Here is a 17,336-nt window from a genome sequence, read left to right as displayed (position 1 = left end):
GACTCACTTTCAGCTGTCACTGAGCTGCCTGTTACTGTCTACCTCAGACAGTGTCTCACAGGTCGGCATCTTCGTGGTGATGGCGTCCTTCTCAGGCAGCGAGTAGAGGACGGCGTTGCTGTGTGCTGCTGCTCTGATTTAATTTTCTTCACAGCCAAAAAAAAGGAAGGATACAAATATATGCACCTCCAGGGGTGTAACTAGATATTTGAAGGCCCCATAGCTAGAAGTCTGTAAGGGCCCCAATGTACCACCCAATTGTGAAAAATGTATATAACACATGTAACCTTGATAAGGAAGGTGGGCCCCCTAAGCGCTGGGCCCCATAGGAGTGGCTCCTCTTGCACCTATGGTAATTACGCCCATGTGCACTGCATCAGGTTTACATGGAGCACTTACACTTTTAATGTTTTAGTTTTCCCTCTCTTCCAGGTCATCTAATATGTTTCCATTACGTTCAGCTCATGAATGATATTGGATCAATTTGCATGAATGTATGTGTTGAAATGGTAAATCAATAGTAATGTTTTTCTCTCCATTACTGCCATTTATATCGCATAAGATAACAGGTTTGCCTTAACCACTTAACTGATTAATAATTTTTCCAAAAAAGCACCCAAGCAACAGGGGACAATCCTAAGGATTGCCTATGACTCAATGCTGTCTGGGATGGGGAGAGAGCAGGGGGAGGCAGGGTTGCTGCAGTGCTGGCTGCCCAGGCTGGTGGGCGATCCTATTAAGATCGCCTGTCGCAGGCGTCCCATGGAAGCGCCTGTATGCGGGGGAGAGAAGCGAAGCCGCAGCTTTCCTGAGCCCAGGCTGCATGAAAACTGTCTGTCTTCCTGCAGCCTCAGGTGGGTGATCATCATGGGCTGGCTGGCAATTTTTATTCTGGGGGTCAAGGCCAAAGCATTGGCCCATGAGTGGTCCATCCCTAAAAGATGGTTTAGAGTTATGTATAAGGGGTGATTTATGAAACATGAAAAGCCGTTTTGCTGGCGAAAACTGATGTTTTCACTGGCACAGAAGGTTTGTGTTCTCTTTGCCTTATGGGCCTAATTCAAACAGCAGCAATTCAGAGACAGCAGCGTCGCATTGCTGGCAAGCTACATTTGTGTCAATGTACAGTAACATTAAAAAACTACATTTTAAGTATATATTGTGTATGTACATGGGGTACAGGATAAAGAAATCATTAGTCACACAGATAGGGATACACACAAATACCAGTGGAACAGAGGCACACATAGGTACAGACACGCATGGATACGGGTAGAGGCACACATAAGTAAAGGCAGAGGCATGCATGGGTAATGGCAGGCACACATGGGTACAGGTACAGGCACACATTGGTACAGACAGAGACACATATGGGTACGGACAGAGACACGCAAAAGTACGGACAGAGACATACATCGGAACGGAGAGAGGAACACATGGGTTCAGAAGGGGAACAAATGGCTACGGGCAGAGGAACACATGGCTACGGGCAGAGGAACACATAGGTACAGACACAGGTACACATGGGTATGGGCAGAGGCATACATGGATACGGACAGAGGCATATATGGGTAGAGGCAGAAGCACACATGGGTAGGGGCAGATGGAGACAAGTGCAAATACAAAATTGGTGATAAAGGGTGAAAACAAACGGAGAGAGAGAGAGAGACAGTGGGTGACAGCGACAGGCACACTGGAGGGGGGGAGTCAGGGAGAAGCAGACACAGACTGTTGGTTAGACAGACAAGCATGCAGAGGATAAAAGAGTCAGGTGTAAGCTGTGGATGAATGGGTCAGGGCAGTTGGGATCATGGTGGCCCAGCTGGGCTTGGAGAAGATGTGGACATCTGGTGACTGGTACCTGTTTAGTTGCTGGTCCTCCTGTGCTGAGTGCCATCAGTACACATTTAGAATGCATGGCAGGCAGATAAGTGGAATTCAGTCACATGGACTTCCGTGCCTATATTATTCAGTCCAACGGCCAGGCAATGGGACAGAGCAGAAGTTGAGTCACTGGCTCTTCTGCATAAGGAAGTAGAGGCGGGGGCGGGGCTGCAGTTGTGTTTGAAGTCGGACTTGGAGAGTACACTGTGCTGCTGCTATGTAACATATGTCCGCAAGCTGCCTCATTGTGGCAATAGGTAGCGCCCGGCAATGCTGTAACATTGTGTATTCCAGTTGCCAGCGGCCAGCCCAAGGTGCTGAAAATGGGACCAGCCTGGGGGGTCTGTGTGGTGAATATAAACAAGCTCTCTAGGTCATGTTTGTGATCAGTCTCTATGGGCAATGAATGAATTAGAAAAAAAAATTGAAAAAAAAGTTTGTTATTATGGACTTATTGCATCATATTTCAGTATTATTATTATTTTTTTTACAGGAAATGTCAATGGCGTGACAAGCAGGGAACCGCCTCCTGTTCCACCAGATTCTCCCCCTTCTAAGCCAGAATCATCACATGGGAGGCACCCAGGAGGCAGAGCAGCTACACCTCATCCTCAGCAACTGCCACTAAGAAAGACGTTCAGTGATCTTGGTCACATATTACAATCACCAAGCAGTATGGACAGTACAAGTGTAATGTATTCTAGCCCTCCATGCAATGGGGCCAAGGACACTGCTGCTACCACCTGGCAGGGAAGTTCTTTCAACTATATGACCCCATCTAGCCCAGTAAAAAGCCAACAGGCCCATGTCAGTGAACACACAAAAAGTTCCACCATGACCATGGCATTTCCTGGAGTTTGTAAAGGTGGAGGCTCTTTTAAAATTGGAAAAGACAACATGGCAAGGAGCAATGGAGGGAACACCTGTTCCAGTGCAACACTCCCATCACCACATGTTGAACATGCAAAGGGAGAGAAGTCTAAAACAGTTTTCTGCCCTAGTCAACCAGGATCAAGTCACATGAGTAGCTCATCAACCTTGCCAACACCTTCCAGTGAGTGCATATTCCGAGAAAGATCACTTTCAATGCCAACAGATTCTGGTTCCATGTCCTCAGTGGACATTACTTACACAGATAACAGAAGAGGAAGTGGGGATTATGCCCTAAACTATCCCAGTGGGAGCTCTGAGGAAAGTACAAGCACAGAAAATGTTTCTGCTTTAGCTGATCCAGAAAATCAGGAGAGGAGAAGATCACGAAGTATTTCCTTGAGAAAGCCAAAGAAAAAACCATCTCCTCCTGCTCGCAGTGTTTCCTTAATAAAAGACACATCTAGTCAGAAACTGCAGCCGGTAGCCACCATGCCTAAGGATCAAAGGCCTAAAAGCCTCTGCATTGCATTTGATAGTCAAGGACATAGTTATATTCAAACATCAATGCATGGCAATGCCACTATGCCAACATCAAAAAGTATGCTTTTCACTCAGAACTGGAATTTTAATGATTGCAAATCTAACAACTTGCACAGGACATTGTCTGGCTCTAGTACAGCAACAGGTACTACTGTTATAGAGTGCAAAAAGGTACAGGGAAGCTCAGAGTCATTAACATCTCTGTCCAATTCAAGGGCCACAACTCCTTCCCAAGTTTCCACAGAGACAGATTCAAAGATGTCATCACCTGGTAAACCTCAAGGCTTGATGTCCCCATCTAGTGGCTACTCCAGCCAGTGTGAGACTCCAACTGCAGTTCCATCTTCATTAATTTTAGGACACTCTCCTTACCAGAGCAATAAGGTAAGGCCTATGGTGCCTGAAAGAAAGTCATCTCTTCCAGCTGTTTCACCAATTGATAGAAGTCCTAATATTCGTCAGTCTTTTGATTTACCACTAATACCACCAGCTCATCTGGATCTTACTGGCATAAGAAAGTCTTCAAAGAATAAGCTGAGGACTAGTAGGAACCATTCTGAGTCAACTTTTAGCACTAAAAGTCAGAGTCAGAAAACGAGTCCAGTGCAGCCCATAATGCCAATGGTCACTCAGTCAGACCTACGGTCAATTCGTCTTAGATCGGTCAGCAAGTCAGAGACAGATGACAACTTCGATATTGTAGATCACATTGATGAATTGACCGATGAAGCTTTTCCATTGCCAGAAAAAAAGACAAAACCACCAGTAGCAGAAAAACCCCCAATGTCTAGAAGACCAAACAGCCTTTCTTACAGATCTTCTGCAAACACACCAGAGTCCCCTGTGATGTCTCCCACTTCACCTGGAAAATACTTTCGAGACCAAGTATCTCCTCAGGATGCATACATGGTGATTGGAACTATACGGCACAAGAAAAGTTATGATAATGAAACTCGTGTGGAGACGCCACCTTCCTTAGACTCATCTCCACCTTCAGAAAGTTACTTCCAAACAGTGTCATCAGAGGTTAGAAGCTTCTCACAGAGCAGTGCTGATGAAGATGAGCCTTCCAAGGGAAAGCAATTTCCAGAAAGAATGACCTTCCAAAGTTTGATGTATACAGATAAAAGGAGAGTAAAGGTCCCACCACCTATTCCAAAAAAGCCAAGTGTGTTACACCTGCCAGTTGCCAGTCCACCACCAAGCCAAATGGTGTCATCTTCATCTGAACAAAGGTTGTCCCCCATTGTCACTATGGGTTCCGGAGCCAGCTCATTTCCTGATATTATTGAGTTTCAGAAGTACAGTGCTGAAGAAGTCATTTATGCTGCCAAACCAGATCTTGTATCTGTTGAAAACTTTTCAGGTAGATGACATTCTGGATATTGAAGTATAAGTATGGGATCTTTAGCCAACAACTTCATGAAAAAGTTCATAATTGCTTCTGTTTTGTGATAATTCACACAGCCATGTCCATCCAGTATTGTTTCTACAAGAACATGGCTGAACAATTTAAATAGTGGTTGGAATGACAGGGGTAGTGTGGGGGTAGGATGGGCAATTTTGTAATGGGATTTAATATATTTTCACCACAATTTGCTTGTTTTGAGCAGTCCAGGGACTAAGTAAGTCACATACAGTAAAGGAAAGGAGGTTGACAGGAGAGAGAGAATAACAAGATACAAGACTGCAATAAATTTTAGGTAGCAATAGCCGGGAAGGGGGGGGGGGGGGGAATTATGGAGGGTCCTTACAGGTAAAGCCAGGAGCCCCAGATTTGGTGACATTTATCATAAAGGTGATAAGTGATCTTCACCATCATTAATCTTTATTTTTAATGTGTCACAAAGTTTCTGCAGCTAAGTTCAGGGTATGTACAAACAACAGTAGAACAAGACATGTCAATGGTAGAGTAACTTGACATATCTATGGAACAACACAGAGCAATGAACTGATGAACTAGGTAGGACAGAGTAGAGGCTAGGGTTAGAAAACTTACTGTAACTTGACAGGAAAGGGGGGTATTCAATTTGGAGCCAAAAGTCTGTGCTGGACTTTTCGCTCCACATCGGAGGTTTGACGGGGATAAAGTATCGGGTGCGTGCCCGCTTTATCCCCGAATTCAATTAGGAATCGGTGAAAACAGGAGCCGACAGAAAGGTAAGTATCGCAAAAAAACAGGAATTTTTGGGAATTGTTCCTGGGACCGACCCCCCCAAAGATGTCTAGACATGGGGGATCACTATGGGTACCCCCATTTTTTCCTGCTGAAGGAAGTCGGGGTTTGTAATTGCTGCGGCAGGTGCATAAATGCAGCATTGAAGAAGGGGTGAAGAATAGCACTTAGATTTTTTATTTATTTATTTTTTAAACTATTTCCATCAAATTTGGGGTACATGAAAATGGGTGCAAGCATATTTTTAAGTCCCTAAAGTTATTTTTCAAAATTCTTCAAAAATGCACCTGCCGCTACTACCCGCATTCTGTAAAACACCTTCCGCATACTTGGGAACCCCTCTGGAATTAATTTCGGTAGTTTAGAAGTTTGTCCCCCATTTTTTTTTCACCCCAAAATTGACACTTAACTTTTGAGGGTGTCCCGATTTTTTTTTTTTTTAAAACTTTTTTTTGACACAGATCTTTTTTAGGGGATTTTTTTTTAAGCCTGCACCCCTAAACCCCAATTCTGCACTTTTTTTCGCCATGTAAAACATGGTGAAAAGTTATCCCCGTTTTTTTACAAAGACTTTTCGCACCGGGGATAATTAAAATAGGCGAAAATGACGCCGATAACGGCTTTTTGCAGCCAAATTGAATACTGCCCCAAGTGGAGGTTAGTCGCTGTGGGGAAGGCAGCGCAGCACCCAGTTAGCCTGTACTCAATGAAGGGTGAGCACACAGAGTCACTGCAGAGGGTTAGGAGACAAGAAACAATGAGCCTGGCAGCAAGTATAGTGCAGGGGATGTACGTGAGGACCAAGGTCCCTTCCTGTGAGAGCTTACATACTAAGAGTAGACATAGTTCTGGTTAATATTGTAAAGTGTAGTGCGTATGATTCACCTATTCACTCTGATACAATCAATATCCATCCAAATGGTCATGTCCTAAGTGCCTGATTCAGAGATGGACGCAATGCCGATGTTTACACAGTTGAGTGATTATCGGTGGTTTGCGCATACATCTGAGTTGCATTGCGTCAGGTGTCATTACCAATGTCGCTCGCAGTGAGGATTTATTTGCAAATTGATTGACAGGCAGGTGCCGTTTATGGGTGGCAACAAGGACGTGGCAACTGAAACGCAGGCGTGTCGCGATCATTTTTGAAGCTTCTCTGCCTGTGACTGTGATCCCGTACGCAGTGAAATTGGCTCTGGCGTTTCAGTTCCCGTGGACATTCTGCGCAACCATAGGACTACTCAGAAGTATGATAATTGACTGATCTGCTACTGAGCTGCGTCCTTCTATGCTTTCGCTTGGATTTGTGAAGCCGCTGGTGGGCGTCTAAATACAAATCCCGGCGGCCAGTCCTGCCGGATTGTGATAAATAGGGCCCTTAAAGGTTAATAAAACTTCAATAGTTAGTTGGACATGTAGAGTAACATGATTTCATACAAAGGATTACAGGTGCGTAGTTATTTCTTTGTGGCTTAGGAGCCTGACTCTGAGTTAGACGCAAGTGCGGCTGCATATTTTCCCGCAGTCAACAACTTCATGATCTTAATTGCTTCTGTTTGGTGATAATACACACAGCCATGTCCATCCAGTATTGTTATGCTAATGCCACTGCCCATTGCATCTAAACTGAGACGCCCACTTGCAGCATCTAGACACGGCTCTTTTAAAATGATATGCAAATATAACCGCACACATCAGTAGCTATTCTCTCAAATATTTATGCTTAAAGCAAAGTCAAAAACATTTTAAGTAACGTCTAAGGGGCTGCTGTAGGGTTGAACACAAGCCAGTGTTGCAGACAGATCTTGCGTGGTTTTTGCACTGTGCAAGCTACAAAGCCCAGCTAGGCATCTGTGGAGTTCTACACAATTCATGCACATCTCCACTTGATGCTGAAAGCATGTATCTGGGTGGTGACGGAGCGTTCGCATGTAAGCTACATTTGGTAAGGGCGAGTCGATGGTGGTCAAATCAACTGCGGGCTATGCAGGGTGGTGCATATGTGAAGATGCAGCTTTTGCACAACGGATAGGACTTTTGCAAGTGATAAGCATGATGGCTATAAAAACAAGCTTATAGATAGGGGCTCTACAGTCGCATAGATGTATACAACTCTGCATATGGGCAAATATACGCATTTACTTCCATGTATGTAATGCGAGTGCATTTGAGAATTACATTTGACTCTGCAGTGGCCCCGATATCATTACAGTGGAGAAGAGGATTGTAGTAAATCATATAGTTAAATGTTAGTGCCCAACTTACTGAGTATCAGTGTTTGATTAGTGATCCCAGACTGTTTTATATATTGTAGGACATCACACAGACATACCAGGAGAGCACAAATGTGTATCAAGCAAGACAGCAGACTCCATCATTGAGGATGATGATGAGGTGTTTGTGAGTTCAAGGACCACTGAAGACCTATTTACAGTCATTCACAGGTAACAGCTCTATTGGTGTAATTAAGGATATAGCAGTGTGGTAAAGAAAACACATCTGCCTCAGTCAGAGGACAGCAATGTGGCATGTGGAACAATTTGAAGTGCTCACTGAAGGTTTGGAAGACTTAGCAGCTTGGACCAATATGTAAATTCCAGACTTAAATTTAGGCCTCAATATTTTGTAATTAAAGAATCAATTTATTTATTTACAGATAGCAAACCAACTGATTTACTTATAAGCTCGGTCTTACTAAGTTACGTGGTTTGAAATGTATTACACAGAGCCGTAATTAGGTGTGCGCGAGTGGTGCCGTCGCACAGAGAGCAGGGTCCTGTGGGTGACACCTGCATGTGGCTGCAGGGTGCCAGGAACGGCACCCTGCAGCCACTACTGCTACTGCAGAGCAGCCCGGAGGTCACTAGGTAGTCGCGGAAATCCCTAGTGGGCCCTGCTGATTCATAGCTATTCCCTCTATCGTCAGACGGTGGGGCCTACGGTAATGGCGCTGTTCACTAAAGCAGGGCGCAGTCTACAGTGCAGCTGCTTGCCGGGCAGTCATCAAGGCTGTTTTGCCTGACCTGACTGTGGCATTAGGCTGGTGGGCAGATTAATGGGGCCCGGCAGCTACACGCAGAGGACTGGGAGACTGCATATCTGGGTAAATCCCATGAGACTCTGCATAGAGGTCAGAGGAGTATGTATTGATCTCTCATTGGAGGAGCCAATCACATGTTCTTCTGACCTGTGGAGATCAGCAACAGCCCTTCTATTCCTCCTGGGTAGTGTGTTGGGAGTTTAGAACACAAATATTCCTGCTTTTCTGCACTAAGGGTTTAATCCTCCACCAAAATACTAATTATGGATTTCAAATCAACCTTATGATAACCTGTAATCAGGGGGAGGAACGTTGAGTTTGTACTCTCTCTTTTTTCATCTACTTCAACTGTGAGAGGGGAAGGTGACTCTTTCCTGAGCAAACATTGGCTGCTCTATATTTCCTGATTGATTGCACTAGAGTCTTTCCATCCTTATATCCTATAAGTACTCCTTTTAATATTCTTAATTCAGCTCTGGACTTGCGCAATTATTCTCTTTACTTCAGCCCCTCTGATGGTTAGCCACACCCCCTCAATCAGCTGGCCATATCTCTTCTGCTTTGTGCAGTGGGCCTGTACCCAGGCCCGCTGAGAGACGCAGCGGGCCCGGGTAATAGGGGGCGTGGCCTAATCGTGGGAGGCGTGGCCACGCCCCCTTCCCAGAAAAAAAAATATTTGCAGCGCCGCATCGCTGGGGAGGGGGGCGCTTTGGGCCCCCTCAGCCCTGCTCAAAGCCAGGGGGGGCGCGATCAGTGTGATCGCTCCCCCCACAGGCATAGGAGACTGCTATGGCTGCTGCTCAGCAGCCAAGAGCAGTCTCCACTGCAGCTCAGCACACGCTGTGTGCTGGGCTGCTGTGAGGGAGGGGGAGCGGCGCCGGACCCGGGCCCCCGCCGGGCCCCTCGGGAAGCCCGGGCCCCGGTAATCTGTACCCGCTCCCCCCCCCCCTCTCGGCGCCCCTGCCTGTACCATTGCATTCTCCCTGTGGGCCCTTCATGCCCCAATCCGACACTGAATACAGATCAGAAACATTGCTAGTACCATTACATAGCTACACCTTCTCCTCAAAGGGTTACACATACACATTATTTAAAATATGACCTGCGTATCATAGATGGCCATCAATGTTAAAGGAATTTTCTCACATTCAGTTTCATCTACAGTGTCTCATGTTGAACCTTTATGTGAAGGATGTATCTAAACAGAAATCCTGAAATGCATATATCTATACTTATAATACAGTTATAATGGTTGTGTCTATACATAGAATGTTTTTGGAGAAATGTACTCCTTGGGACTGGATGAACTATGGAGACAAAAAAAAATTGGGATTTTTTTTGTCTGTTCATTCCAGCATCACACAAAAGCTATGGGATGAATTTGGATTGTGTTTTCGAAACTGTATAGCTTAGCCACCTAGAAAGAAACTGAGGTATGTACAGATGTGCCCAGCTAGTTTGTTGCTCCATACACCATGTAGTGCGCCATGCATCTCGCGCCACACTACGCCATGAGTCGTGCCACACAGAATGTTTTGTAACAGAACGTAGCGTAGCACTGGAAAAAGTCATAAAGTGTAATACAAATTTTTGTCCACCAGGTGTCACTTTTCCTAAACTACACAGCGCATGCGTCAGATTTTGAAAAGCATTTTCTGTATCACCGCCCAATGATAGGCTGACAGAAGCAGTGATTCATTACAATATACTATAGTACAGCATTTTTCTCATGGAATCAGAGCTGTAGAAGAATGTCTAATAAAGTTTTAAAACATTACATTAAATGTGTGAGTCCTGTACTTTTTATAAAAATATTTCACACGCATGCACAGCTCTGTATTACACACTGACTGTGCGTTTGAAGCTGCACAGTTGCGTCAATGTCGGCGCTGTCCCAGACTATTGTGACTTCATGATTTTAGGAACTAGTAGTGGGCTCTGTTAGAAAGAGGGGTTTCTATATTACAAATTGTGCGTTTTAATACGCACAGTTGTGTCAATGTCTGCGCTGTCCCCAGACAAACACTATAGTGATTTCATGACTTTAGAAACTAGCAGTGAGCTGTTTAAAAGTGGGGTTTTAATCCACACACTTGCGGCACTGTCAGCACTTCAGCGCTGTGGTGGCAGCCAGCTCTGGGGGTTGCAATGGGATCTCTGGCGCACGCCCAATGGAGTCGCTCCATACGCCAGTCACGCTATGCTGTGGCATATGGAGGCTCACAGTACACATTGTCTGCTGTAATTCGCAGACGTCACATCACATACACGACAGGTGCAGGTCTTGATATGGCTGGTGTGTGGGCTAGCGGTTAGGTGATCACCTTGCTACAGTGCTTGTCCTGTGGGTTCGAGACCTGGAAATATATATATATATATATATATATATATTTTTTTTTTTTTTATTATTATTTTTAAATGTTCACTACATGATTAAAAAGAAATCACTTGGTGGTGTGTGAGTTCTGTCATTTATACAGATATCTGTGTTGACCAAAAAGACACACTCCCAGCATTGCATAAAGACCAAGCTATTGAAGTTCAGTATTGTTATCCATCCCTTACTGAACTCAATACATTATCTACAACTTCCCACCACCTGGCATTTCTATGCTACTTTATGCCACTGTACTGCTTGATGTATTGTGTGCTCAAGAAAGTGGTGTAGGCTCCCCAATACAGTACCCACGTAGCGCCCTGCTAATCACGCTATGGCATTTAGAGTCTCATAGTACTGCGCATACCCAGTGGGTCAGGAGTCACACACAGTGCATCTCGGACTTAGACACTATAGTGATTTCATGACATTAGAGACTAATAGTTGGCTCTGTTTAAAAGTGGGGTCTCAGTATTACAAACTGACTGCGTTTTAAAGCGCACACCTGTGGCACTGTCATCACGTCTGTGCTGTGGTGGCCGACAGCTCTAGGCCTTGCACATGGGATCTCCGGCGCATGCCCAGTAGAGCCGCTCAATACGCCATGTAGCACCCTGCTAGTCGCGTTACGCTGTGGCATATTGAGTCTCATAGTACTGCGCATCCCAGTGGGTCGGGAGTCCCACACAGTGCATCCCAGACTATCTCAATGTGACATCAGGGAGAGGAGTAATAAAGGAAAAAACAGATGCTTGACACTCGGCGTGTGCAGTGTGCAGGCTCCTCAAGCCAAAAATGACTAGATGTATATAAATATAATTTTTTTGGGACAAGTATACTTTTAAGGAATGTTTATGAACTACGGAGACAAATTGTTTACATTTATTTCATCAAAATTTACACAGACTCCTCAAGTCCAAAATGACTACATGTATATAAGTATATATATATATATATATATATATATATATAAATATACACAATATATACATATATCGCACATCCGAATGCAGTTATATATGTATGCATATAGAAATACATAGATATATATATATCTCAAGATATATTTAGCAAAAAATCCAACTACTGTATTTATTAAGCATTAATTAGGCAGCTTAACATGACTCATGAAGTTGGAGTATACATGTCAATCCAGTAGATGCAACACAAAGACAAATACTACATATCATATAGTTGCTGCCCATGTTACTTGCAACCTTTCAGTGTTACTGTAGGTTAAGTAGCAACAGATTTCGGATTTACAAATTAGGATTTGTTTGACTAAAGTGAAGTTAGACTGTACTGTGAGATTAATTGGCCCTTTAATTGGATTTTGTGGTTTACATAAAAAAGTGGATTCTTGGTTATTGGTGTACTGTTTATTATAGTGGTACAATAATGCCATCTCGAAAGAGATCGAATCTGTCCAAGATTTCCACCAAAGCTATGCAAGCTAGACTAAAGCATGAACAACCATTTAAATCGCAAAAAGTGTGCGTTGCGATATCTCAGTGTTTAGAGACTGAAGTATTGTTTACAAAGACATTTTGTGATCAATATCTACATCACAATATTAGATGCCACTACTGTTTTTGTCAAATTAGTTCCGCTGTGCAATAACAGACGTCCATGCGAGCGAAGCTGTGGGCAAACGCTAGTAAGCAATATACTGTATATAATAAATGTACAACTGGCACACTGACCTTTACTATATTTTAGCTAGGATACCTGCTCCTGACCTAAGTCATAGTGATACGAACTACTTATTATGATCCAATTTACATAAAAATTTTGGGTAGTTTAACCTTTATTGCTTTTTATTTTAGGTCTAAAAGGAAGTTATTGGGCTGGAAAGACTCTGGAGACTCTTTTAGCAGCAGACAAAGCTCAGTGTCACCAGTTAAAAATTCATCAAGTTCCACAAATAGTGATTTTACAACTGGAACCATGAGCATTAGCCGGACTTCCAGCAAAACTGAAGACTTTAAAGCTCTTCTCCAAAGGAAGGGCAGCAAGACAAGCCTGGGGTCCCGCCCATCAGCGGCAGAACTTTTAAAGACCACCAATCCTTTGGCACGGAGAGTGATGACTGAGTTTGCTCCAGAAATTGAGAAAAGTGGCAGCACAAAAACTTTGCCTTGAAGATCAGTTTTATCAGTAGTCTTGAGAGAAAACTGAGTTTAATATTACATGTAAAAAAATCTTTGCTAAAACCATATTTCAATTAATCATCAGGCAAGGACATACTATAGCTAAGCATCAGGCATTGCAATGTGCATGACGTGGGAATCACTCATCATTTTTGTTAACTAGATATTTGAAGAAAGAGTTTCTTTGAAGAACTTGTTCGTATGCTAAATAATTCTTCATCTTATTTCTGTTGAAATAACCTAGAATGTTATGAAAGAACTGGCTTAAGTCATGCTGTGCCAAACTTAGACTGGTATCCTAAGTGTAGTAATAATGTGACATCTACCACATCTTTTTCCTGGAATGTACAGGAGATACTGCATGTAACCCAGAAACCGTTTCTTAATTACTATGAGCTTTGCATTTTGTAATATATATTTCTATATATTTCATTTTATATTCATATTCACCCAGCCAAGTAGGGAGAATTGAGTAAAGCTTCAGCGCCAGCCTTGGAACCTTCTTTCTGTACCAGTCTAAGTGGTGGAATAGTCATTAAACCTAAAATCCAACGGTTTCAAATTATTAGAATTAAATGGATTTGATATAAGGCTATGTGATTAGTGTGTAAAATCTTATACCTGAGAACATTAAACTTCTTGCAAATGATAGGGAACCTTGTTGGGCCCCGAGAAGACTAGAACAGAGGAAGGCAGCTTTCACTTTGTAACAAGTGCTAACTCTCTTCTCTCATGGATTGGGACCTTGTACAAATGTATTTATATGCCCTTTAATATGAAAATTAACTTTTCAATATTAGTTGCCCTGTAAATATCAGAACATGACATTTCTTATTGGGTCAACTTGTATTCTAGGTTTAGTGACTTCAAACAATCATGTAATGGAAAATATAAGCAAACTATAATAATTGTCACAATTTGTCTTATTTTTGACAAAAAAATTGGATTAATGATGCATTCTATTTACAAAACTCTCACAGTTTGTGCAACTGTGATCTTGGTGATCTCTATGTACATGTGCCAGCTACTTCTGTAACATCATCTATCATAAAGGAGTATTTCAGGGCCATATACTTCCTTAGGGTACGACTTAAATGGAAGATATGATTGGAGCGTGTACATTAGAACCTTAAAAATCCTTTATAGAGCTGTCTCCCGGGATGGCAGTGTGTATATTACATCATCAGTGAATTGACAATCAAGAGTTTTAGGTAAAGTGCTGGTGACCGTGTAATCATACAGTAAGTTAGTACATGTGGTGCATATAAGTAGGACGTCAGGTTAATTTAAGTGACACCTACACAACACAAATTAATTATATAGTAATCAATTGTGGGGAAGTAACACAGACTGTTTGAAATCCCTCTGCTGATAGTTGACAATGAGGGGTGAATTCACATGTATGGCATGGGACCCATATAGTTCTGCTAGTTATAAAGAAGAGGATATGTTAGTTTACTCATATATGGGTGGGACTTGGCCTTGGCAGAGAGGCTGACATTAGATGTACCTCCTAGCACACTCTTCTACAGCTATGACCTTACATTACTGCACAGTAGTTTAATGGCTGCTTTGGTGTACTTTCAAAGGAAAAAAAAGCTACCTACCAAACATCACAGGACCATATCTAATGAATTGGCAACTTCCATACCACTTAATTACAACCCAATAAGCATTTATGTAATATTACTTTATTATTATTTCAACAATATTTAAACAGGAATAAGTAAATTAAAACTCAACTTCTTTAATGGTTATGACCATCCTTGTCTGCATCGTTATGGAGTCACATGTGTGTGCAAGAGGTCCAAGGACACTTAATGGACAGATACTGTACATCATGAACAGACACATCATGGACAGACACATCATGGACAGATACTGTACATCATGGACAGATACATCATGGACACACACATCATGGACAGACACTTAATGGACACACACATCATGGGGAGATACTGTACATCATGGACAGATATATTATGGACAGACACTGCATGGACATACACGTCACAGAAATACACATCACAGACAGATACTTCATGGACAGATACATTATGGACAGACACATTATGGACATACACCATGGACAGATACATTATGGACATACACATCATGGACAGATACATTATGAACATACACATCATGGACAGACACTTCATGGACAGATACATTAAGGACATACACATCATGGATAGACAATTCATGGATAGATACATCATGTACAGACACATCATGGACAGATACATCATGGACAGAAACAAAACATGGACAGAAACAAAACATGGACGGACACAACATGGACAGACACATTATGGAAAGATACATCATGGACAGACACTTCATGGACAGAAACAAAACATGGACGGACACAACATGGACAGACACATTATGGAAAGATACATCATGGACAGACACTTCATGGACAGAAACAAAACATGGACAGACACATTATGGAAAGATACATCATGGACAGAATGTAAAAAAAGAATACAGTCTTTTAGAGCCAAGGAAGGTCCCCAGTGGCCCTCCAGACAATGGGAAAGTACAGATCTATGGCAACTGGAGAGCCTCTGAAAGCCTTAAGTTGGGTACAAACCATACAACAGTGCAACCCAGTGATGTGGTAACCAATGTAACGATACATTGTGAGCGCCGTACACAATGCACTATCCGGCGTACGGTGGCGCGATGTATCATTGCATGCAGCATGTAACAGCACCACATTATTCATTGCATTGTCCAATCTGCTATGCAGCACAGCAGATGGAATAATGCAATGAACGACTATCGGAACTACGGATTGGGCATACACCCTATACGATGTGTACAATATATCATTCCAATCCGCATTTAAACAATATATACATTATCGTACGATACATTGTATATTGTGTACTCACCTCAAACCTGTTATTTCAGTTCTAGGTCACAAAAAGCAGAGCCCTTCGGATACTCTGCAAACTGCCCTGACAATCAGAATGATGTATCAATCCCCACAAGATATGGGCCAAGTGATGGCTGCCTGTTAAAATGAAATGGAATAGTCTCTGTGCTACAGAATGCACCAAATATCTAATGTATTAAACCAAATATTTCAAAGTTGCAGAATCTTATGGTAAACACGGACAACAATAAATCCCAAATCAGTCATAAGAACATTACTACTAACCTCACCACTCCGCTGTAAAAATGAACACTGTACAAATAGCTGTGGATAAAAGACCATCCTATCATACTAAAGTATGTGTAAATCCATGTCCTTGTACAGTAATGTATCTTATAAATATATATACATTATAAATATATATATATATATATACATAATTACATACACATATACAGTATATATATATATATCTCTCTGGATGTTGTACTTATGACAAGCTATCTGAATTTATATTGTAAACGTCGGAGCTTTGTGCTATGATGATGGTTTCTATCTGCTGTTTATTCATTGTTTTTCCATCATGAAAGAGGTCAGTAGTCCCAAGCCTTGTTAAGGATAAACCTTTTCTTTGCAAGGGCCAGTTCCATATTCCAGGACTGCTTCTTAATATTTGTGGATGATGATGGACAGAACTTGTGTATAACTTCAAATGTATTGATCCATATTGCCTTTTATTCTGCATCCAGGTAATAAAAATGTACCGGTTTACTAAATATATATACTGTTGTTTTATTGAATTCTGTTAATGCATGCAAGAGCTGTATCTGTTTTTCCTACATGTTTTCTAAGTAGTCAAATATATACATATATTTTTGTTATCTCATAATATGCAGACAGCTATATTCTCATTCTCTTGCCTACTTCTTTGAAAGGGACATTCTGCTTTGTGTACGAATGGAATGCCTGGCTGTTACTGGCAGTAGAGGGCTTACCAAGAGAGGAGGGGGCCCGTGTGCAGTCTCCGCCTGGAGGCCCCTCCTCCCTCACCGGCGGCCAGCAGCGCACTGAGCACAGTGCCGCAGCAGTAGACTTTGAGCACTTGTCTGTGCCCAAAGTCTACAGCGCATGCGCCATTTCCTTACTGTGCATGCGCAAAATGCCGGGAAAGGCAATTTTTACAACACTGATACCGCCGATGTGGGACTCCGGAGAGGTAAGTATTAAAAATATGGGTACCCTGCACCCATTATAGATACACCCCTGCGGCTTACATCCAGTGGCGGATCAAGACTGCTCTTTTAGGGGGGGCGATTTAATGATTAATTATGACTCCTCCTCTTTCCTGTATTGGCACCTCCCCTTTCTGTTTGTCACCTGGGGCAAGACAGTAATTTGGTGCCCGC

The 17,336-nt window shown here is 42.6% G+C and overlaps 1 protein-coding gene across 1 annotated transcript in view; it reads left to right on the top strand.

Annotated features, from left to right (window-relative positions):
- Window positions 1-16,764, top strand: part of NHSL2 (NHS like 2) — a 189,950-nt gene extending 173,186 nt beyond the window's left edge. The window contains exons 6-8 of the mRNA XM_088444265.1: window positions 2,378-4,663; window positions 7,788-7,917; window positions 12,717-16,764. Coding sequence (XP_088300391.1) covers window positions 2,378-4,663; window positions 7,788-7,917; window positions 12,717-13,032 — 2,732 coding nt within the window. The 3' untranslated portion in view covers window positions 13,033-16,764. The remainder of the gene's footprint in view (window positions 1-2,377; window positions 4,664-7,787; window positions 7,918-12,716) is intronic.
- Window positions 16,765-17,336: the final 572 nt, after the last annotated feature.

The sequence above is a fragment of the Taudactylus pleione genome, unplaced genomic scaffold (assembly GCF_031769625.1).
Source record: "Taudactylus pleione unplaced genomic scaffold, aTauple2 ptg000352l, whole genome shotgun sequence".
Classification (NCBI taxonomy): domain Eukaryota; kingdom Metazoa; phylum Chordata; class Amphibia; order Anura; family Myobatrachidae; genus Taudactylus; species Taudactylus pleione.
Note: the sequence above shows the minus strand (reverse complement) of the source record. Positions and strands in the feature narration are given on the sequence as shown.